The following is a 23,960-nucleotide window of genomic DNA, read 5'->3' as shown; positions in this document are numbered from 1 at the left end:
GGTGACCATATGTGTGTGGGTTTATCTCTGGGCTTTCTATCCTGTTCCACTGATCTATATTTGTGATCTGTATTTGTGCCAGTACCATATTGCCTTGATTACTGTAGCTTTGTAGTATAGTCTGAAGTCAGGGAGTCTGATCCCTCCAGCTCCGTTTTTTTCCCTCAAGATTGCTTTGACTATTCGGGGTCTTTTGAGTCTCCATACAAATTTTAAGATTTTTTTTTTGTTCTAGTTCTGTAAAAAATGCCATTGGTAATTTGATAGGGATTGCATTGAATCTGTAGATTGCTTTGGGTAGTATAGTCATTTTCACAATATTGATTCTTCCAATCCAAGAACATGGTATATCTCTCCATCTGTTTGTGTCATCTTTGATTTCTTTCATCAGTGTCTTATAGTTTTCTGAGTATGGGTCTTTTACCTCCTTAGGTAGGTTTATTCCTAGGTATTTTATTCTTTTTGTTGCAATGGTGAATGGGATTGTTTCCTTAATTTCTCTTTCTGATCTTTCATTGTTAGTGTACAGGAATGCAAGAGATTTCTGTGCATTAATTTTGTATCCTGCAACTTTACCAGATTCATTGATTAGCTGTAGTAGTTTTCTGGTGGCATCTTTAGGATTCTCTATGTATAGTATCATGTCATCTGCAAACAGTGACAGTTTTACTTCTTCTTTTCCAATTTGTATTCCTCTTATATCTTTTTCTTCTCTGATTGCTGTGGCTAGGACTTCCAAAACTATGTTGAATAGTAGTGGTGAGAGTGGACATCCTTGTCTCGTTCCTGATCTTAGAGGAAATGCTTTCAGCTTTTCACCATTGAGAATGATGTTTGCTGTGGGTTTGTCATATATGGCCTTTATTATGTTGAGGTAGGTTCCCTCTATGCCCACTTTCTGGAGAGTTTTTATCATGAATGGGTATTAAATTTTGTCAAAAGCTTTTTCTGCATCTATTGAGATGATCGTGTGGTTTTTCTTCTTCAATTTGTTAATATGGTGTATCACATTGATTGATTTGCGTATATTGAAGAATCCTTGCATCCCTGGGATAATTTCCACTTGATCATGGTGTATGATCCTTTTAATGTGTTGTTGGATTCTGTTTGCTAGTATTTTGTTGAGGATTTTTTTTTTTTTTTTTTTTTTTTGCGGTACGCGGGCCTCTCACTGCTGTGGCCTCTCCCGTTGCGGAGCACAGGCTCCAGATGCGCAGGCTCAGCGGCCATGGCTCACGGGCCCAGTCGCTCCGCAACATGTGGGATCTTCTCGGACCGGGGCACGAACCCGTGTCTCCTGCATCGGCAGGCGGACTCTCAACCACTGCGCCACCAGGGAAGCCCAGAATGGTGTTTTTAAAAAGCTCCCCGGCGACTGGATTGTGTGGGTGGGGATGAGGCCCCAGACACCCCATTTACATTTGTTGTAACAAGCTCTGTGAAAGCTCTGTGGGGTCACCCCCAGGTTTTAATGGGGGAAACCGAGCTCGCTGGAGAGGTGGGGAGCAGGAAAGGCAGAGCAAGCAGGAAGCCCACCTGGATTGCAGGCCATCCTCTGGGGCCGTGCAGCCTTTGCTCCTTCCTCTGTGATGTGTGCAGTTGAAGACAAGTTGTAGCCTCGGGGCGAAAACCCAAAGTCCTGAAGTTTACACTTGAGTGAGAAATCTTACAGTATAAGGACCTGCAGTTTTACTTTGATGGAAACTCTGCCCCAAAGGCACCTGCTCAGATGTCCTGCAGCTTCTGAGGGTGGTGTTCCCTGCTATGGAAGGAAGGACAGTATTGATATTTGGAGGGGCGTCTCCGGGTTGGGACTTGGGGGAGAGGGAGAGAGCAGCCATGTGTCAACTGTGCACAGGCCGTCCATTTCCACAGGGACTTCGGGACAGAGAAAGGCCCGTGTCCAGAGGGGCCTTGCAGGAGGGGAAAGGACCGCAGGGCCCTGAGCCGGACCCCACCCGCCCCACGGTGACATCCTGTCCCACAAAGAGCCCCAAGAGCAAGCGGGTGATTCCGTCTCCTCTCTCACGGTGATGGAGGGCCTTCCTCTGTGTGCACAGAAGTCTTTGTCGCGCGGTAATGTTCTGCTTTGTACGTTATTTTTAATATCTGGCGTTGGCCCTGGGACACCGAGATTCTCCCGGGCACCACGCGGAGCCTGGGCAGAGAAACCATAAACACACGGAGAGGAAAGACGTTGATCTCAGCCCTCAAAGCCACGGTACAGAAAACAAACACAGGCGCTGCCTCTCCCCATCCTGAGGGCCGTTGGGTCTGCGGGACCTGTCCCTGTGACTGCAGTTGAGGAGTGCGCTGTGCAATTCCTGGCCGGCCTTTAAACTTCAAAGCTTCCTCCCTTTGCTTTTATGTTATTTTCTCGTTTTGCAGAAGTACAGATGTGGACGCCTGCCCACACACTCTCCGTTGTCTGTTCTGTGCCAACCAGGAATCCGGCCCCTTCCCACGCCGGCATTCCCCACGGCCATCCCTGGAGGCCTGGACACCCCACTCTCCCATCTGCCTAACATCTGTTCCCTCCTCCTCTCCCGGGACACCCGCTCCCTGGGAGCCCCCAGACTGCGCCTGGTGCACAGCTGTACCCCAGCAATAGCAGGGTTCCTCATTCTAAAGGGCTTGTCCCTCCTGCCCAGAGGCCTCCTCAGAGCTAAGGCCAGCCTCAGGGAGTCCCCCGGTGCTCCATGCCCCTTACTGCCGCGTGCGAGGGCTCAGTGCGTCCCGTTGGTGGTACCCCTCCGTGCCACACGCCCACCTTCCATTCTCCGCGTTCTCACTGCCCCCAGCTCGCCCCCAGCTCCAGCCAGAATGGTATCGCCAGCCCTGTGGTTTCACCACTTCCTTTCAGCCTGTCCCCGTCCCCACCTAATGCATTCTTCTCTTAGCCGTGCAGAGATTTGGGCGGGGAATGTCAACCTGACCATTCTGCTTCCCTGTGCAAGACCGAGCCTTCCACTAAACATGGAATTAAGCACCGGCTTCTTCCTGTGTGATCTGGACCCCCAAGCTCTCTTCTCGTGGAACTCTGCACTCAGGTCCCCACCCCGGCTTGGGTTGCTGTGCCCTGTCTATCGGCACGGGCACCACCCATCCCCCACCGCCGACAGCCTCTGCCGGGGGCACAGCCTCTGACCCCACCGGGTCTGGGTCTGGGCACCCACTGCTGACATCGTGCTGTTACCTCGTTCACCACTGGTTTCCCCCCAGGGGTGGTGTCCTCACCTATTTGCTGGCTCACAGCACTGAATAAATATCCTTTCGGTGGAAACTGCCCGCGGTGTTCCAGCTCCTGAAGCCGGGTGCTACTGGCCGTCCTCCGTCTGCTGTGTGCGCTGCCTCCGTACCCTTGACATGCCGGCCCCTCCTGGGAATGCCCTTCCCCCTCCAGCTCTGCTCCTAAACTTCTTTCCATCATCCAGGCTCAGCCCAAAGCCTCCACTCCTGTGATACCTTCCTCCTACCACCCAGCCCTCTGTGCTGTGCCCATCCTGCCCGTGTGTGTTTTCAGACGTATCCCATGTTCTCAGGCGCTTACAGGTCACCCACAGGCCACGGGTCCTCAGACGTTTTGTTCTTCCAAAGTTAGCGATCATGACGTGTTAGCTGAGTAGATGGAAGAAAGCTAAGGTATTAGATGCTTCACGTAACATGATCCGAAATTCACCTCCGATCAGAGAACCTGATGCCTATAATTTGAGAAGTCCAGAGAAAGAAGCAAAGTGCAGCAGGTGTGGATCTGCGTGGGGCAGGCGTGGGGCAGGCGTGGGGCGGGCACGATTCACCACGGAGAAGCAAGGAGCAGCCACAGTGTACGGCCCTCGCGACAGGAGGTGGTTAATAAAGAGTTAACAATGTCCTCCCAGACATTTATTTATTTGTTTATTTATTTATTTACTTACTTACTTACTTGGCTGCGTTGGGTCTTAGTTGCGGCACGTGGGATCTTTCTTGCGGCATGTGGGATCTTTCACTGTGGCTCGGGACTTCCCTAGTGGCGCAGTGGTTAAGAATCCTCCTGCCAATGCAGGGGACACGGGTTTGAGCCCTGGTCCGGGAAGATCCCACATGCCGAGGAGCAGCTAAGCCCATGCACCACAACTACTGAGCCTGCGCTGTAGAGCCAATGAGCCACAGCTACTGAAGCCTGCGCACCCAGAGCCCGTGCTCCACAGCAAGCGAAGCCACTGCAGTGAGAAGCCCGTGCACCACAACGGAGAGAAGCCCCAGCTCACCTCAACTAGAGAAAGCCCGCGCGCAGCAACGAAGACCCAAGGCAGCCAAAAATAATAAATTAATTAATTAAAAAATAATAAAACAAAATAAAATACTTTCACTGCGGCCCGCAGGCTTTGTTGCGGTGCGTGGGCTTCTCTCTAGTTGAGGCGTGCAGGCTCAGTAGCTGCAGCGCGCAGGCTTAGTTGCTCTGCATCATGTGGGATCTTAATTTCCTGACCAGGGATCAAACCCGCTTCCCTTGCATTGGAAGGCAGACTCTTAACCACTGGACCACCAGCAAAGTCCTCTCCCAGACATTTCTGAAATACACAGTTGAACTCTGCCTCTGCAGCTCTGACCTCCCATCCCTACCCTGGTGTACGTGGTGTTTCCCATCAGCCTCTGTGCCAGGAGCTGGGAGGAAGGACAAAGTAGCCCAGGTGAGCAGCTCTGAAAACTGACGGCAAAGAGCACAGGTCCCTCCAGACTCGACAGAATGATAAGAGCTGCTTCGACCCCGGCGCTGCTTAGCGTGGCATGTGGGATGCAGGCTCAGCCCTCCTCTCTGTCAGGGCCAAGTCCAACGTGAGAGGCAGCTCGTCCCCAAGTTTCCTAACACGCAGGTTGGGTCACACCTTGGAGGCTCAGCAGTGGGAATGCCTGGCTCCCATGTCTGTGGAAATGTTAAAGTGTCTGTCAACAGGAAAGAAAGATCCTCTGATTCCGCCATCCCTAAGATACGTTCACTAACCGCTGCATTGAAGATAAAAGCTGTATATTTTTTCAATGTCGAGATTATTCTCTGTCAGAATTTCCTGTGTCAGTTTGCGAGGTTTTGTGTTTGTTTTGTTTTGTTTCTTTACTGGCATTGAAATAGGGAAAATATTTTTAAGCAAAGTGAAATCTTCTGATCCTTTTTACTGAATTCTGGAAATTCAGAGGGGGCCACCCTACGGGTGTGCTAGGTCCCTGAACACATAAACACAAATCAAAGGTGTGGACATCAAAAGCAGGCATGACACTCAGGCTCCACTTGCCACAGTCTTTGGTTTGTTTCATAATTTCATAACGAAACACACAGCTTCACTGCAATTTGACATCACTGTTTATCGAACACCTCCTGCCAGCGTGTACCGGTAGTGTGCAAGACAACTGGGGAAAATCAGTGACCGAAACAGCAAAGCAGCTCAGGCCCTGGGCCCCGTGGTGTCTACGTCAGCAGGGGAGATGGTCCCGAGACGGCAGGTGTAGCGAGCAAGTGGGAGATGAGCTACAGGTGAGCGGGGCTCCAGGAAAAAGCAAAGTGTGGGCAGAGAGCCAAGTGACCGGTCAGGGTGGGCCTCACTGAGGAGTCGACCTCTGAGCAAAGACTTGCAGGAGGTGAGGAGGTGGGCCGTGCAGACAGTGGGGATGGTTCTGGAAGGTTCAGGAGTGGCAGAGAGACCTGCGTGGTTGGGATGAAGTGCTCGAGGGGCAAAGTGGCAGGAGAAGAGGTCAGAGACCTGATCAGAGGAGCCACAGCCAGAGTGGGCTTGGGGCTCACATGTAGGTGGGAGCTTTGCTCCGAGGGGTGTGAGGACAGCTGCAGGGCAGGGGTACGTCTCACTCAGATTCTCAAATTGGGGAGATGCGGGGTGACGGGCAAACCCTAGGCGGAACCCAGCCGGCAGCGGTGGTGAGAAGTGTTGGATGTGGGACACAGTTGCACTGTGCTTTCCAGCCATACTGGCTGGGGGTGCGAGAGAAAGTGGGGTGTCGGGATAAAGCCAAACGGTTTGGTGCAAACCGCTTGGAGGACAGAGCTGCCCTCGGCTGACCGGGAAGGCCGGGGGCAGAGAAGCTCTCAGGAACGCGTGGAGAAAGACCTCCCACGACCTGCAGCGCTGACTTTCTTTGGTCGTTTTAAGTCGTGAGAGCTACATTTATAGCCTTAGCCTTTTCGTTTTTCCATTTCCCACTCATTTCTGGAAACTAAAGGGGCAAAATGTGGTAAAGCAGAGGTGTATGCTGAGCGGGGGCAGATTCTCAGACCCTTGGCCAGCAGGGCAGCCCCATGGGCCGCATGGGAGCCCAGGCTGCTTTGGGGTGACACAGGTAATGCCCCCAAAAGGGACTGCTCGGCGGTTGGGCGCAGGGAGCAGGGCCTCATCCCGGGGCCTGAGGGAGCTGTCCAGCCACGTGGGCCTGGGGGGCAGAGACAGCTGAGACCTTCCCGTCACTGTGTCCACTCGGGATGGAATTGGGGACGGGGTCAGAAAAGATCATGCCGGAGCCCCTCACCCAGTCCGTGCCCGCCCGAGCTGGACCCCAGGAGCGGGCTGAGCACTGTAGGCCACCTCATGCCCCCACCCTTCCCTCCACATGTCCCTCCCGGAGGTGGCCATTCTGAGGCGGGAGGGCACCCTGGGTCCTGAGGACCTGCAGGCTCATATCAGCGTCTGCGGGACCCCCGTGGGGCTCCCGGCAGGACAGCATCCCATCTGCTCTCCCTCCTCCCAGCCACAAGCTGGTCCTCCAGGGCAGTTTCCCCAGCTGCTGCTGGCCCTGCGCGCCCCTCACCTCACTCGGGAAAGGCCGCGTTCTCTACGGTGCTGGTGGCGCAGGGATGCAGGTGTTAAGGGAGAGCTCGGGGGGGTGCCGCGTACTGGCCAGGCGGGACCTCCCCGCACCTGGCACAGAGTAACGGAACAGTGAGGTCCAAGGGGGGGCCCGCACGTGGAAAGATTTCCACCTTTTGTAACATCTCACAGAGCGGGTTGGGGCCACCAAGACAGCGTTCCACAAACTGGGGCCTTTAAACATCTGAAGTCTATCCTCCCAGAGTCTGGAGGCCTGAAGTCCGGCGTCAGGGCCGAGCTCCCCCTGCAGCCTGCAGGGGAGGGTCCTTCCTGCCTCTTCCAGCTCTGGTGTCATCGGTGGCCTTGGCTTTTGGCCGCATCCGCCCAACCTCTGCCTTCCACCAGGCCTGGGTGTCTGTCTTCCTATGGCTGTTATGGGGGCACCAGCCATCCCGGGTTAGGGGCCACCCCACTCCACGATGACCTCATCTTAACTCATTTTATTTCCAAAGGAGGTCACATTCTGAGGCTCTGGGGTTAGGACTGCAGCATTCTGTTCTGGGGGGACACACTTTAACCGGTAACAGTGGGATAGGGCAGTAGTGCTTCCCAAACGAGCCCATGCAGGGAGGTGCACGATGAGAACAGAAGTGCTGATTGCATTTTATCCGTGTGAAGAAATCGGACTCGGACCAAAGTCCAGCAACCAGTCCTCTGGCTGGTCAACCCAGGTGTCTGGAGTAAAGCCCAGGAGGACCCCGAGTCCCAAACCCATACCTATGGGGGTAGGACCTGGACGAGTGACCAGGCCCTGACAAGGGACTGCCACTCGTCACGGGATGGTCATGGGTGGGCTGCTGCAACCACCGTTCTCTCCGTGTCTCCTCTGACACATGGTCCAGCTCAGCCTCTGCTGGGAACGTTGAGGGTGGGACCTGGGCACCCAGCCAGCCAGTCCACTGGCCCAGTTTCTGGCCGTACCCTCACTCCAGCCCACTGGCTGCAGCTCTGTCAGGAATGGGGGCTTCACCCTGCTCCTACCACTGAGTCTCTAGAAGCTGAGTGGTGTCCCTCCCCGGAGCCCCACTAGCCACAGAGGCAGAGGCGGGATTTGAACCCAGGGCCTCTGACTGTAGGCCTGCATGCTTTTTTTAGGTAAAAATTCACATAATATAAAATTAACCACTAACCATTCCAAAGTGGACAATTCGGTGGCATATAGGGCATTCACATTGCTGTGCAACCCTCACCATTGTCTAGTTCCAAGACATTTCATCACCCCAAACCTGGTCCCTGCTGCCACCCTCTCCCCCTCCCCCTCCCCCAGCCCCGGCAACCACTAACGTACTTTCTGTCTCTCCAGACTCACCTTTCCTGGACATTTCGTATAAATGGAACCAAACGCTACCACGCATCCAGCCCTTTCACGGAGCACAGGGTTTTCACTGTTCATCCACGTCGTGGTGTGTGTCGGCACCCCCTTTTTATGGCTGAATGACAGTCCCTTGCGTGCAGGGGCCACACGTGTTTATCCGCTGACAGGCAGGCCTGAACTCTCAAGCCCCGTTTCCTACTACGGTATCGCTCCTCCGGGGTCGTCAAGGAGCAGGGCCCGCTTTCTGAGCACATGGAGAAAGCCAAGCCCGCGGAAGGCGAAACCCTCACAGCGGCCTGTCACAAGCCCGGAGCCCGAAACCCAGGCAAACTCCTATTTTTCTTGTTTTAACTTAATGGAGCCGCCCGTGGACAGTCTAGCCCTAAGATCTCTAGTTTTGCTTCTACCATGTCTCAGAAATCCCCAGGCATTGGTTCTCCCCAGAGTTACAGAGTCAATCACCATGTCCACCATAGGAACTTCAGAAAATCGGGCGACCTCGCTGAGCATCTGAAGGGAGCCGAAAAGCCTGTGCAGGGAAGTCACGTGTCCTGCCCTCCACAAGGATGGGGGGTTTCCAGTGAGGGAAGTGAAACTGCCCGGAGCCACAAAGAGCTAAAATAAAGCCACTTTGGCCAGAAGAGTACACATGCTCGTCAGTCTGGTCCTGGAGGGCAGGTGGCCTGGTTGGCTGAGAGAGAGGCCATAGCATCGCAGCTGCGATTAAAGGCCCACCGTGCGTCTGAGCCCGGGCTGACCACTCACTGAACTCACTGCCTGTCTTATTCCTCCAGCCCCGATCGGGGTCTAGCCATGGCTGATGCAATAATGAAATGACATAAAACATCTTCGAGTCCTGGTCCGGGCTCAACAGTCAATGTGATGGCGGGGCACACACCTGCTCGGAAAACAGAACTTAACTTCGGAGACTGCTAAGGGCGGTCCCACCTTTTCAAGCACGCAGACAGGAAGAAAAATAACAGCTGAGCACCATGAAAGCACGGCTTTTAAAAACAAATTTCAAGAAGAAGAAAAGACACTTGCTACGTGAAAAGAACACAAACGTTTGTTCCATACGACTGAGAACAAACACAGCAGCTCAGCCACCTGAAGGGGGGGAGCTTCCACACCAGTGAAGGTTTTATCAGGTACATTTTTTTTCCAGGAAAAAGAATGAGTTCAAAAGGAGAGCCAGGGGCTTCCCTGGTTGGCGCAGTGGTTGAGAATCCACCTGCCGATGCAGGGGACGCGGGTTCGTGCCCCGGTCCGGGAAGATCCCACGTGCCGTGGAGCGGCTGGGCCCGTGAGCCATGGCCGCTGAGCCTGCGCGTCCGGAGCCTGTGCTCCACGACGGGAGAGGCCATGACGGTGAGAGGCCCACGTACCGCAAAAAAAAGAAAAAAAGGAGAGCCAGGACGTCATAGGACTATACATACTCCAGGCCGTCACCCTTGGATTCTTCGGAGGGTTCAAAACCACAAACCTTGAGCGGTAAGAAGGCCGTGATTGCAACAACATGCAAAGAACTGTCTTGTTTACCCACTTCCCAACTTTCTGCCTCTTCACCAATGAGACAGAAGGATGACACAGGTCGACCTAGTCAAAGGGGGCAGGGTGCTCACTCTCTACTCTGGCGCTGCCTGAGAGGTTGTACGTGCCGTGTCTCACTTAAACCTCAAACAATGTAAGAAAGAAGTACTATTACTTCCCCCCGTCTTGCAGATGTGGAAGTCAAGGCTTGGGTTGACCCCACCAGAGCTTCCTTCTGGAGCCTGGGCCACCAGCCCCTCTGCGTGCATGAGAGCCAGTGCAGCTCTGCACTGCCTGCTGTTACCACTTTGGTGTAAATTTCTTCCATTTTCCAGCCATTTTATAGACACTATTACTACTACTCGGGGCTGCTGTTTATCAAGTTGTTTTTTTGGGGAATAGACACTGATCTGAGTGCTTTACATATATCAGTTCATTTGCAGTAGGTACTATTATTCCCATTTTATAGAAAGTGAAACTGAGGCCCAGAGCGGGGTAGGGTTTGCCCAAGTTCCTTCAGCTGGTATGCAGCGGGGCCCAGGTGGGAACTCAGGCAGCCTGACTCTCAAGCCCATGGTTTATACTGCTGCCATGAAATCCCCCTCCCATCTCCTTTCCCCCAGTTTTACTGACATATAACCTTGCGTTAATTTCAGATGTATGACATAATGATTTGATATTTGTTTATATTGCAATATGATTGCCACAAAAAGTTCGGTTCTCATCCATGACCTCACATACCTACAATTTTTTTCTTGTCATAAGAACTTTTAAGATCTAATCTCCTAGCAAAATACACAGTACAGTGTTATTAACTATGGTTCCCATGCTGCCCATTGGACCCCCCAGGTCTTACTCACCTTATATCTGGGAGTTTGTACCTTTTGTCCACCTTCACCCATTTTCCCAACCCCCTACCCGTTTTCTGCAGCCCACGTTTTTCCGTCAAGAATCCGAAAAAATCACTGACGGTTTGGAGGTAACAGAACAGAGTTCAGAGAACGTGCAGGAAAAGCTTCAAGGCAGATCTACATTGGCCCAACTTCCAGCCTATCTTCCTGTGACGGGCTTCTCTCTCTCGAGATTGGAACCAGAGCCGCTGAGCCTCCAAACAGGAGAAAGAGGCTTCCCCAAAGGGGTCGTAAATGACACCACTTTTAAGAAATTACTGGTTAGCTCTGGAAAGAGTAAGGCAGAGTGAGCGGATTGAACCTGCCTCGGACAAAAAGCTCCTTTGTCATTCCACCACTAGATGGTGCTCTTAGCTAAGATTTTAGAGAGATTTCCAGTAAGGCGTTTTACCGCTCGTTTAACTTGCATCAGGGAATCCTGAGATAGACACATACGTGTACATATACACACGTGTATAAGTATGCATATATATATATATATATTTCAAAGCAAGTTTTCCCCTGGAAATCTAGTACGGTATCATATGAAAACCAAGCAGAAACTGACAGTGGTGGTGTGTCTGCTGTGGGACAGTGGAGACACTCCTGCGGTGGTGTCACCTTCCAGCTGTTAAGTCTCCTGCAGCTTCCCAGGAGCCCCCATGGGAGGCACCGACAGTCCACGTGCACGTTCCGCTCCTTCCGCCTCCCTTGTTAATTCTCACTCTGGGAAAGCTGGACTGGAGTGTTCCTTCCGACCGGCTCTCTGGCCTCTTAGGGCCCTTGGCTTACTTATCACGGTTGTTAATTTTACACTCGCGCGTGCAATTCCTGATTGCTTCTCTGTGTCTGGAGGAGGTACTCACTGTCACTTGCCTGGAGCCCGGTGCAGTGGCCGGCACCTGCAGGTGGCAGCTGTGGGAATCCAGGGTGGAGGTGCTTGGGACTCTCCTTAGAGCATCTCCAGATCACCGCCATCCTCCTGAAAGCAAAATACATCCTAAGATGTATTTAGTGGTAAATAAAGCACAAGAAGAGGGGTGGCAGGACGACCGGAAGTACACCATGGAGGTTCACGGGACTGGTCAGGCAAGTTCCATTGCTCTGCTAAGCCTCAGTTTCCTCGTGCAACGGCACCCCCTCTATTAGGTAAGGCTTTGCACGCCGAGGGCTCAGCACAGCACCTGATAAAGGCTCAGGAAGTTTGCTCAGCCCTTGGTCATCTGGTCTCTGCAAGCAGCACCCTTGGAAAGGACAGTGGGAAGAAAAAGAGCGGAGAGATTTCTGATTCCCCCTAAGCCACCAACTTAGACATTTTGAAAGTTAATATTGGTGTTGTGTGACCTTCCAGCCGCCAAGATTTCATTTGGTCGGAACACTGCAGATGAAGGGCTGGCCTCTTACGGGGGGGTTGATTGGGGGGACGTGGAAGGTCCAAATGACATGCCTTGGCTAAACTCACCTGCGATGGGATTCTAAATTCCTTCCCTGTGTACATGTCAGTTTAATCAGGTAGTATTCCTTTTTGTTGTTTTTTTTTTTGCGGTACGCGGGCCTCTCACTGCCGCGGCCTCTCCCGTTGCGAAGCAGAGGCTCCGGACGCGCAGGCTCAGCGGCCATGGCTCAGGGGCCCAGCCGCTCCGCGGCATGTGGGATCTTCCCGGACCAGGGCACGAACCCGTGTCCCCTGCATCGGCAGGTGGACTCTCAACCACTGCGCCACCAGGGAAGCCCATCAGGTAGTATTTCTGATTCTTTCCTGCTTCCAGGCCTGGGGTGACTGGTCATCCTGCATTCCCCATTCTGAGCCCTAGTTACCTGGCCGCCCCTCCTATCCAGGAGCCTCTGGAGTTCTTTAAGTCTAAAGCCCCTTCACCCTGCAGCGTGCCTTTGGGTTTTCCAGGTAGGTTTGGGGGAGGGAGTTCTCACGGTGCTCCTTCTGGGAGCCCCCATTTTGTCAATTTAATTGAGCTTTTGCAGATTCCTGGTTTCCCAGAGTCTGTGTCGCTACCTCTCAAATCTGTGAGCCCCTGAACGCTGCTCTTTGGCAAGGAGGTTCCCCTTGGGATAAAATGAGAATTTCTGAGCCCAGGAATGAGTTCAGATGTGGCCTCAGCGCTTCCCTCTTCTCTGAGATCGCACTCATGAAGCCTGGGATTCGGGACCTCAGGCCCTCAAGCTCCCCCCGAGGAGAGGTGGTTCTGATCATCTTAATACTTCTCAAGTCCCCAGGGTGAGCAGACCACGAGGGCGCCTACCACCTCGGGGCTGGGCGCCCGCCAGCGGAGCAAGCGTGCCTTCTTTGAGCCCCAAAGGCGCCCCAAATCCCATCCATCCTGTGCTGTGACCCCAGGTCGGCCCTGCTGCACCGCCCGCTCCCACACGAGCAGCGGGGTCCCCAGTGCGCGGGAGGGGCCACCGCGGGAGGGGGGCAGGGGCGACGAGGGAGCTAGCTAGGAAGGCAAGGAGCCCAGCGTTCCACGTGCGCGGGGCGGAGCTGGGATCCCCGGAACCACGTGGGGCCCGGACCGCCCGCCATGCTCCGCGGGACACCGCGAGCTCCACGTGCGCGGGGCGGGGCCGGCCGGTGCCTCTCAACAGAGGCGGACACCGAGCCCCAGCCAGGCGAGTAAACCGCAGCGTGCAGGGCAGGGCGGGTGGCGCGGGCAGAGGGCGGGGCTTGGAGGGCGGGGCCGGCGGCGGCGTATAAAAGGCGCTGCGCGGAGCCGGTTAACGTAGTGGCCACGCCGGCAAAGCGGGTTCTCTCTGTTGGGTGGCGAGCGCCCCGTGTCCGGCCCTGTCCGGCCCTGTCCTGCGCGGCCGGCGCGGCAGCATGGCGGGCTCGGGCCCGAAGCGGCGCGCGGCTGCGGCCCCCGCGGCGGCCGAGGAGGAGGAGCGGCAGGCGCGGGAGCGGATGCTGGCGGCGCAGCGCGCGGATTGCGCGGAGGGCGAGGGTGTGACCCTGAAGCGCAACATCACGCTGCTCAATGGCGTGGCCATCATCGTGGGCACTATCATCGGCTCGGGCATCTTCGTGACGCCCACCGGCGTGCTCAAGGAGGCGGGCTCGCCGGGGCTGGCGCTGGTGGTTTGGGCCGTGTGCGGCGTGTTCTCCATCGTGGGCGCGCTTTGCTACGCAGAGCTCGGCACCACCATCACCAAGTCGGGCGGCGACTACGCCTACATGCTCGAGGTCTACGGCTCGCTGCCCGCCTTTCTCAAGCTCTGGATCGAGCTGCTCATCATCCGGCCCTCCTCGCAGTACATCGTGGCGCTCGTCTTCGCCACGTACTTGCTCAAGCCGCTCTTCCCCACCTGCCCGGTGCCCGAGGATGCCGCCAAGCTCGTGGCCTGCCTCTGCGTGCGTGAGTATCGGCCTCGGGACCCCGGCGGGCGGGTGGGTGGGGGGCGCCGAGCCGAGGCCGCCGCGCGCCCGCGTCCCGGGCCCCTCCCGGCACTCCTGGACCATGCTCACATTCCGCGGCCCCGGGCCGACCCCGCAGTTTTAGACTGAGGGCACTAGCCCCAGAACCCACGTGCGTTTCATTCATTCGTTTCCTCACCGCCTTGGGAATTCGGCAGACAGCAAGCAGGGTCTCCGCCCTGAGCCTCAGGCCGGAACTAACCTTTCCACTTAGTCCATCCAGAGCTCTTGGAGCTGAAGCAATATCCTTACTTTCTTGCAAGGCACCCACGTGGAGTGCTTGAATTTCAAAAGCCAACTACTTGTCTGTTTGAGTTCCCAAGGGAAACTCCCTTTTTCAAGAGAGAAATCGTAGTTTAAAAAGAAAAATACCAAAAAAAACACCCCACACCTCATTCAAACCAGCTAATCAGGAAAGGCTGACTCATACAAAACCAAATAGTAATAAGATTCTGTGTGGGCAGTGAATGAGCTGCTCGCGTAGGCAGCAGTGTTGAGTGCCCTGAAGGTTGCCTAGTGAGTTGTAAAAGAGAGGTGCTTGGCTGAAACTTAAATGTGTGCAGGGTGGCTTTGGGGTCCCAAGCTGTGCTGAAACACAGCCATTGGGTACAGTCCAAATGTTGGTGGATAAGGCCCCAGTATGTTGGTGGAGGAGGTCCTGGTACGTTGGTGGGCTGTTTTCTGGTGGGATTTCAGGAAAAAAAAAATCACTTGTACCAAAAGCCACGCAATTTTCTTTGCTTTGTGGCTGCTGCAGTTTTCCCCCTACCCCTTGGCGAACGTCTAAGGAGGCTTGCAAGACGGAAGTTTCCTGCTTTCAGAGCTGCCCCCTAATTTGAGGCTCTGTCTGCACCTTGACGGTGCACAGAAGTGCAGAGCTAACAGGGCTGGTTTGTGGTTTCTGTCCGAGCCCCAAGACTCAGGGGACTGTGCCATCCCTTGGAGCGGCTTCTGACCAGCAGGACATGCCGATGCTGTTGGGATTCTGAGCCTGGGGACCAGCTTCCCGCATAAGCTCACTGCGTGGTGGTGGTAGTGTTGAGGGGCTTTCAGAACTCTGAGGCACGCTCTGGGAAGTGGTGACCCCAGGAGACCTGACACCCTGACAGAGCAACTACGCTGTGGGGGGGGGAGCGTTTTGCCTTTTGGGGGAGTCTCAGCGATGAGGATCTCAGCTTATAAAAACTTTTGGTCCAAATCTAGGAATAGTCACAGCAACAGTCGATCTGCCTGAGGACGGGGAACCTGTGGCTTCTGGTGGGCTTCTCAGACGGTGCTTTGGGCTGAGTAAGGAAAAGCCCCAATTAAAGAATTTTAATTGTGCGATTTTCATCATTGCTAGGTCTTATTTAATGTTTCGGCCCAGGACGTAATGACGTGATACTGCCTTTAAAGGGCCCACTTTCTAGTCTTGGAAAATGGATGCCTTACTTTCTTAAACTTTTAGGTTTAAGCAGGTAAAGGCTCGGGGTGGATTCTGGAGGGGCTGTGGCGGGTACACCCTCACCAAGACTCTGGTCACCAGTGTGGAGGGTCACGTGAACAGCACCCCTTTGGGTGTGAGCTGGGTGTTTGTTGCTTTTTCTGATGGAAAGGAGGTTTTCAGTAACAAAAAGGGGTACGTTGTCTGCAGGAGTGAGCGCTAGTCTAGAGCCTGCTGTGTCTAGAGGGGGACGTGGGCCTGTCCGAGGCTGGCGGAACTCGGAGCCGCTGGCCCGGGCTGCTCTCAGGGGCACAGAGAAAGGTTATGGCCATGCAGGGAGGGGGCCTGCTCTGCGGGGTGCCTGAGAAGGCGGCAAAAAGCCACAAAGTTTCTGAGTGTTGTTCGATTCTTGCACACAGGATGGGTTCTAGAACTTCTCCTCGAGAGGAGAAAGGACCCTCTGCGTCGCGTGCTCCCTGAGCCCCTCCCCACAGGGGGCACGTGCACCCCTGGCCCAGCAGCCCGTGCTGGTGCCTCACGAGCGGCCCCGGGCCTGCTCTTTGAACAGTGTATCCTGGGTTCAGAAGCCACGCTCTTCTCGGTGTTGCTAGTGGACCGTTCCTGTCCCCTGGTCTCGCCCCAGGACAGCTCCTTTCTGCTTGTTGTGACTCAGTTTGGCTTTGGTGCTTAGAATGATCCCACTGACAGTATAGACGGGGGGAGGGGCGAGCCCCTTTTCTGGTAGGTCTGACGAAATGGGGCCCTCTCATGGCGTGGCCCTGGTGTTTCCATGTTTTTAACGAGCCATGAAGGTGAGAGAGGGACACGAGCCCCGTGACTCTTTGCCGATGGCCCCGGAAGTTTGGTTTGCACGGGTTATCTATCGCTTAGCGAGAACTTGGTAGCGTTAGTTTGAGATTCAGGGGACACTGGGTTTATCTTTGCGACAGAAGTCTCTCGGGAGAGGTGAGGCTCTCGCCTGGCCGGGTTTTCGTCTGCGATGTCTCTAGCCTTCCTGGCCGCCTCTCTCTCTGATGGGTCCAGGGGGATCTGGAGAGGCTGGACGAGGCATACACAGAGAGGAGCTGCCCAGGGCAGGTACCTGGGAGCCACTGTGGTTCAGAAACAGCTGCGACCTAACTGAGTCCTTTATCTCATGGAGAAGCTCCTAAGGGAAGGCGTCTGAACAGGCTCCCATCTCCCTCTGCCAGATGGGGCCCTGTCTGAGTTGTGGTCACTCCCGCCCAGGACACGCAGGTGTCAGGGAAGTGGCTGCAGGCCTGGCCGCCCGCCCTTCTCCCTCTCCCACTGCGGAGGACGGCCGCCCGGACCCCACAGTTGTCATGCACATCACCCGTCCATCTTGTAGAACCTGGCAGGTCTGCTGGTGGCCAGGAGTGGGACTCTGCGTCCCCTTCCGGCTTGGTGGCCCTCGGTGTGGCCTGGAAAGCGCTTCCTTCCTGCCTTCTCACAGGGGACAGAGCGGGTTGCCCAGGCTCCCCTAGATGAGCTGCCCCCGCCCCAGTCACCCTTCCTCCCGCAGACCTGCGTGGAGTGGGGGCAGGGGGTCCTCAGCTGTTGTTCCTCTAGCGACCCGTGACCTGAGATATTTTCCACTGGTGTCAGGCAAAGAGCCTGCGTTCTGCACGTGGACAGACCCGGGTTCTTATTTGAGGAATTCGCGGGCCCTCCTAGCCTCAGTTTCCGCATCTGACATGGGGGTTCGTGGGGGGTGTCTGTGAGGAGCCTCGGCCACTGCGTGTCTAACGAGCATGGCATCCGGGGACCCCGGTCACATGGCGGCTGTGCCCTCCTTCTGGCGTTCGCCCTTGACCTCTTGAGCCGCCCTGCAAACTGCTCTCCTCTCCTCTATTAGCGGAAAGAAGGAAGGAGAGCGTTGGAGAGGACGGAGGCCAGCGTCTCCCTGTCAGGAGCGGAGCTTAGCTGCCCATCGCACAGGCGGCACCGCGGCCCTGCCGGGGGAGGGGGGGAGGGGGGGTGGCCCCGCCCAGGGCTGGGGCACAGCTGTCCCCCGCAGGGGAGGGTGCAGATGAGGCAGGGGTTTGGTGGCTGGGGGTGAGCCGTGGCCAGCTGGCTCCAGGCTAAGTTGGTCGTTGGGGTCATGAGCCGAAGGGGGTGGGGGGTGGCAGCACACCCTCTCCCCCAGGCTTCCCGGCGTGTCCACCGCTGTGTCCCCGGGCTTCAAACCAGGCCTGTCACAGCGAGGCCGGCACACAGCCCGAGGCCGGCTCAGGGTGTCTGGACGCCTGCCAGCCGCCCGGCCTGAACCCCTCGCCACGTGAAGCAGAGGCTTCTGGGTGTTTCCAAGGAGCTGGCAACCCCAGAATCGCGAGCTGTGAGCTGAGTGTAGACGGTAGCATGGTAATTAGCCCTGAAATCCGACTTCCTGGGCCAGACATGAAAGCGCTCCGGCTCGAGTCACGGGGCGTGGCGGGTACTTCACAGAGCGCATGACTGAGGGAGGGCGATTCTGACCCTTTTCCTCTGGGTCACGGACCCCTTTGATGATCCCATGGAATGTGCAGACCCTGCTCGTTCACCCCAGACTCGCGGTGAGAGCTTCCCAGAACCCCGGGGCCCCGTCCGGGTTGGGAGCCTCCCCCCGCCCCCCAAGAGCAGTGCCCCCGTCACGGCATAAACGGCCCAGCCTTTGAAATCAGTGTCATCACCCCCACTTTACAGCCAGGGAGACTGCGGCGCGGTGGGCGGGAGCCGGGGCTGTGGTGCCCTTCCCCTCCGGAGCCGCCTCTGTCATCCGGCGTGGGGACACGGCTGCGTCCGTGCTGGGGGTATCAGGCGTCCGGGACAGTGTCGGTCGCCATGTCCAGGCGCCAGGTCTTCAGGGGCACACACTAGTGGATCTGAGGTGTGTGTGTGTCCTGGGCTCTCCGGGAAGCACTGCCCCCGCACTGTGGGGAGTCGGACCCCTTATAGGAAAGCATCTAGAAAAACCTCCGTCTTCCTCTCAGAACTTTGCAAACGAGCTTCCAGGGCAGGGTGGCTGACAGGTGCCCTATGGGTTCTATCTACCCAGTGGCCACGGGCCCTGTCCCATGCCCATGCTGGCCTCCAGTTCCTGTCCCCTCCGGTGACTCACAGCAGGTGCCGGGGACCGGGGGGCACGTGATTCCACACCCCCAGTCAGTCAGGGTAACCTTCCCGGGCCCTTGTCTGGATTACTGGCTGGGGGAGCTGCCCAGAGCACGCCTGTCCCCACCAACGGGCCTTGTCCTGTCCTCTGCCCCCAGCAGGACCACTGCCCAGTCCAGCAGCTTCTTGGCTCGATGGTTGGGGTCCCCTGTACCTCCTGGCAGGAGTTCCCCACCCAGCTCTCTCCTCAGTCCTGGCAGGATCCTGCATTCTTGCTTGGGAGTGTGGGTTGGCCGGGCAGCCGGAGGGAGGGGTGTGGTTTCCCCCCTCGCCTGTGTGTCCAGACCTGCCTTCAGGCAGGGGCGTCCTCCGGGCTGCGCCACCCTCCCCCCCGGGGGATGCGCCGGCTCTGGGAAGCCTCCGGCCTGCTGCAGGGAACCCAATCTGCCCTCTGCGTCACCCTGACCTTGGCTGCTGGCTGGCAGCCTGATCGTCTGTGAGTCGCCCCGAGTGTAGCCAGTACGGAACCGAGGCCCCTGCCCAGAGACGTGGGCCCGTGGCCCCCTGTAACCCCGTGGCCCCCTAGCGCTTTGTCCCTGTCCACGTGAGCTGCCCAAGGCCGGTACAAGATTCAGCCCTCGGCATGGACGCTGGCTGCAGGGCTGTGTCCTCAGCTGGTCCCCTTCTAGGGCACCCTGTCAGCCTGAGTCAGCTGGCAGGCCTGCGAGGGCCCTGGCTCCGGCTCTCCGGCTGCGTGACCCGGGGCCTGGGTGCTGGGTCTCGCGGGGCCTGTGTTTCAGAGCCTGGAGCACGGTGGGGTGATCACGTTGTGCCTGCAGAGGGCGTGTGATTGGCCGGCCCGTCACGGCGAGGGTCTGGTGTTGGAGGGACTGTCCAGGAACGCAGCACGACAGCAGGTGTGTCTGGCACAGCGGCAGGTGGAGGGGCCCTGGCTGGGCACCCCACACAGCAGCAACACCCCACGCGTTACCAGCCGTGGTGTCAGACCCCTTCAGAGCTGAGGGAAAGGACGAGGCGGGGGTGGGGTGCGTGTGGCTGGGAGGGACGTGGGGAGAGAAGTTGCCCCCAGGCGGCCTGTTCCAGGAGGGGCTGACAGCTCGGGCTGAGGGGCCGGGTTCGGGGGTCTGGGTGGGGAGGGAAGGTCACCAGAGTCCGGTTATGAGCACTTATTCCCGGGTCGGGGGGTTGGGGGGCCAGCTCACCTGCTGAGGCACAGAGGGTCGTCGAGGGTCCATGTCTGGCCTCATCCCAGGTGACCAGGGATTGCCCTGTCGCTGTGTGGGGAGGGACTCTCAGCCCGGGCTGTTGTCCAGGGTCGTAGGGTTCTGAAGTCAGCCCTGCCAGGCCCCCCCCGCCCCCCAACCGCGACAGCCTGCTTCTGTGCCCCCCACCCAGCCGTCCCCTCCCCTCCACGGGTGTCAGCAGATGTGTGTTCATGGTGGGTGGGGCCCTGTGGGACTTGCTCTGGTTGGTGGGTCTCTTCCCTGGCTGCACCTTGGACCACATGGTCAGAGGACTGACGCCCAGGCCCTCCCAGGCAGATCCAGGCCTGTAATAGTGCATACAGTGTGTGCTGGGGGAGCCAGGGTGGGGAACCTGTCACGGGCAGCTGGGGTTGAAGATCCCAGTCAAGTGCCCAGAACATGGGAGTGGGACTTAGGAGGCCTGGGCGTCCTCACCCCACTCCCCTGGTGACTGCTGTGTGACTTCCGGCACATTGGACAACCTCTCTGAGCTCCACTGACCCCAGCTAGCAAATGAGGGGGCTGGGTGGATGCTGCAGTGTCCTCTCACCCTCAGGTGCTGCAGCAGGTTTGGGTGGGTGGCGGGGGGATTCCAGACCACAGAGGTGCGAGCCAGGGATGGAGACTAACCACGGAGTCCCCTGCACACACAGCCTCAGCCGTCCTCAGCGCGTCTTTACTCAGCAGGCGTGCCTGTCGGCATGTCTGCATGTTAAAACGCACCCGTGGGGCCAGCAGCAGTATTCCTATTTAGCTGATGAGGAAACAGAGGCTCAGACCCGCTGAGTAACCTGCCCAAGGTCACACAGCATGTTAGAAATCAGGGCCAACTTGGAGGGGGGCTCCCTCCTATGGGCCTGGCTGTCCTTGGGGCTGGGGGTGGAGGCGGGGGGACCTTTGGGAACCTCTGTATTCTGCAGGGCTCTGCTTCAGAAGAACCAAAGAAAGTGAGACTTGAGGGGTTTCTGCTAACTTCAGGGCTCGGGTGTCAGCAGATCTCAGAGTGAACTGAATTTGCCTTTTTCTGGTGTGTTTTATTTATTATTATTATTTTTAATTTATTTGTTTTTGTTTTTGGCTGTGTTTGGGTCTTCATTGCTGCGCAGGGGCTACTCTTCGTTGCGGTGCACGAGCTTCTCATTGCGGTGGCTTCTCTTGTTGTGGAGCACGGGCTCTAGGCACGCGGGCTTCAGAAAGTGTGGCACGTGGGCTCCCAGTAGTTGCGGCACGTGGGCTCAGTAGTTGTGGCTCGCGGGCTCTAGAGCGCAGCCTCAGTAGTTGTGGTGCACGGGCTTAGTTGCTCCACGGCATGTGGGATCTTCCCAGACTAGGGATCAAACCCGTGTCCCCTACCTTGGCAGGCAGACTCCCAACCACTGCGCCTCCAGGGAAGTCCTGGTGTGTTTTGAAATGAAGTGTCAGCCCTGTTCCTGATGCGCGCTGAGACCGCCACCACCAAGCAGGGGGAGCTCTGTAGCCAGGCGTCATCCAGCCCCAGTTAAAAATGGAAAACGTGAAACACGTTCCAGGGCTGGTCGCATTTGAAAATGTGACTCGGCCTGTTAGCAGTTCTTTTTGCAGGAAATCAGTGGCTCGACAAGGGTGGGGGTGTTGGAGGGGCATCGTCCCAACTGGACTGAGGTGTGGCATCCGTTGGCTCCTGTGGCCACTGCCTCTCTCCGCGGAGATCAGACACTGGAATTGGAGCCCTTGGTCCCACCTGAGCAGCCCCTGCCCCTGAGAATTCCTTCATTTTCTTTCCGTTTTCCAGACTCTCTGGAGGCTCCGATCTGGAGTGGCCGGTGGTGGGGTCCTGGGTGGGCCAGGAGCTGGACTGTCACCCTGAGCGGGCTCTGTATTTGAGTGCGCCTGGAAGCGAGGTCGGCCTTCTCAGGTGTTCGGGGTACAGTTGGGTCCTGTGTGTGCACTCTCTTAGAGCCAGTCAAGGTGAATTACACGTCGTGAAGTCACCCACTGGTTCTCCCTGAACTGTCAGAAATGCAGGTTCTCGGGCCTGCCCAGTCAGATGCTCTGGGTTGCGGGAACCTGTTTTACGAGGTCCTCAGAGATTCTGATAGGCTCCGGGGTGGGGGGGGAGACCTATCTGTTATTAGGAGACAGCAGAGTTAGGGCAGGAGTGGAAGGTGCTGGGTTGTGGAGGCACAGGCCATCGGGGGGGGGGGGGGCCGGGCCTGGGGTGGAGGGGGCTCTCACCAAGCCCAGCGGATATCTGGGTGTCCAGGACCAGAGTGGAGGCCCCGATGCACCAGGCACCCACTGTGAACGCTGGGTCCCCGTGTGCTGGGCGGTTTGGGACAGTAGAGTAAAGGCAGGACAAGAACGCCAGAGCGACTGGACGCTTTGTCGGTGGTCACTCTCCCAGCTGCCTGGGTCACGCAAGCCCAGGCTTTCCCTGGCCACAGTCGAGGAGCCTCGGCCCACCTGCAGCCGGGGCTCCGGGTCCAGGTGCCCAGCGGGTGCAGCTGTTTGGCGGGTAGAGCTCCGGACGGCAGGTGGGCCGGCTGCCTGGGCCCAGGGCTCGTCCGGCCTCAGTCACGGTAGTCAGCTCCTGCTGCTCTCCGGCACCGTGACAGCTGCTGCCCCGAGAGACCGGGCTGGCCCGGCTTCCTGCAGCAGGCCCCGCCTGCCAGCCACTTCCGCTCCTGTCTCGGGGGCCGCCGGGGGCCTGCTGGCAGCGCTGCGGGTAAAACGGGGCTCCTCTGCCTGGCGTCTGGGCCCCTCCCACCTGTGTGGGGTGGCAGTTACCGCTGGGCCTCAGACTGGCTTTGCCTCAAGCATTGGCCCTTTTTCTTAGGCGTCCTGAAGCCACGTACAGAAAGTACCTTCTTCAGAGACTCATTTGAGGACGCCCTGGCGGCTTCGTAGGACTCACTTGGTAGTGAGGTTCTAGGCTCTGGGGCTCTGACCCGTGGACCCTGCATGAAACCCGAGTGATACCTGCACTCCCCTTTCCATCCTGGAGGGGGACGGTCCCTACAGACGCTGGGCCGGGGACGAGGGAGGGTCCACGGCTGCGGCCCCATCAGAGACGTGGGGACAGTAGATGGGTTTTCTGATGAGTGGGGGGCCAGCCAGTCCCCAGGTGCTCTGCTTTCAGCTTTCAGATGGTTCTCTTGGCCTCGGTCATGCCGTTGTCTGGTGTGTTTGTCCTCGAGTCAGCAGAGGGGGTGAGGGTGAGGGGACTCCCAGGAGTGCCGGGGACGCTGAGTGATGAAGAGCACGCAGCAGGTGCTCACACTTGGCCCTCGTTGCCGGGTTTGTTGAAGATTTTGTTACTGGCAATACACAAAGTCCGGGGCAGCCCTGGTCACTGGGCCTGATAAATCCCGTCAGGGTGTCACCCTCTGTCAGAGAGGGAAATGGATTTGGGTGTGTGGTTTCTTTTGCTTTTTTTTAACTTAAAAAATTTTTAATTTTATTTTCGAGTATAGTTGATTAACAATGTTGTGTTAGTTTCAGGTGTACAGCAAAGTGACTCAGTTATACATACACACATATCTATTCTTTTTCAAATTCTTTTCTCATTTAGGTTGTTACAGAATATTGAGCAGAGGGACTTCCCTGGTGGTCCAGTGGTTAAGACTCCGCGCTTCCACTGCAGGGGGTGCGGGTTCGGGGAACTAAGATTTGGGTGTGTTTTTTGTATTTTGTTTTGTTTTGTTCTGGTGTTTTAAAATGAAAACAGGTCCCCTTGCCTTTCAAGCTCTCCCTTGCGAGTGAGACAGCCAGTCGGCTGCGCAGCGTGTACCAGGGGGCTGGGAGGCTGGCCCTCAGTGGCTGACAGCTGACAGCAGCCTATGTGTGAAGAGTTATCATCAGGAGGTGGACCCTGGGGCCTGGAGAGTGAGATAACCGGTCAGGCCGGGGTGAGAGGTCACGTCAGGCGAGGCTGGGCAGGAGCCTTTGGGAACTGCTCAGATAAGCGCCCTCCCAGAGACTGGTGGCACCCGTCCCATTTGTACGCTGGTGGGCGGAGCAGTGGCAGCTCCCCACCGGCCACCCTGTGCTCAGGGTCTGGGAGGGTCCCGGAGGCGCTACCCAAGGGGGGTCCTGAGAAATAACAGATGGGGGAGCTGCCGTGCATCCCCGAGCCCGTGGGGCAGCCCCTGTCCTCGGCCCGGGTGGCCCCCTGG

At 57.0% G+C, this 23,960-nt stretch overlaps 1 protein-coding gene and 1 long non-coding RNA gene across 4 annotated transcripts in view; both read left to right on the top strand.

The window, feature by feature from the left end:
- Positions 1 to 5,288: 5,288 nt before the first annotated feature.
- On the top strand, positions 5,289 to 11,910 carry LOC137215211 (uncharacterized). Its single transcript, XR_010939214.1, has 2 exons — positions 5,289 to 5,506; positions 8,152 to 11,910. It is a non-coding gene; the product is annotated as an uncharacterized lncRNA (long non-coding RNA).
- Positions 11,911 to 13,322: 1,412 nt separating this feature from the next.
- The window catches only part of SLC7A5 (solute carrier family 7 member 5), a 33,466-nt gene continuing 22,828 nt past the window's right edge, over positions 13,323 to 23,960 (top strand). For 2 of the 3 annotated variants that reach the window (XM_067720060.1, XM_067720058.1), the window contains exon 1: positions 13,323 to 13,948. In XM_067720060.1, the coding sequence (XP_067576161.1) occupies positions 13,417 to 13,948 (532 nt within the window). In that variant the 5' untranslated portion in view covers positions 13,323 to 13,416. The remainder of the gene's footprint in view (positions 13,949 to 23,960) is intronic. The other variant, XM_067720059.1, reaches the window with a different exon arrangement.

Source organism: Pseudorca crassidens, chromosome 20 (assembly GCF_039906515.1).
Source record: "Pseudorca crassidens isolate mPseCra1 chromosome 20, mPseCra1.hap1, whole genome shotgun sequence".
NCBI lineage: Eukaryota > Metazoa > Chordata > Mammalia > Artiodactyla > Delphinidae > Pseudorca > Pseudorca crassidens.
The sequence above is the reverse complement of the archived record's forward strand: the minus strand, read 5'-3'. Positions and strand labels throughout refer to the sequence as shown.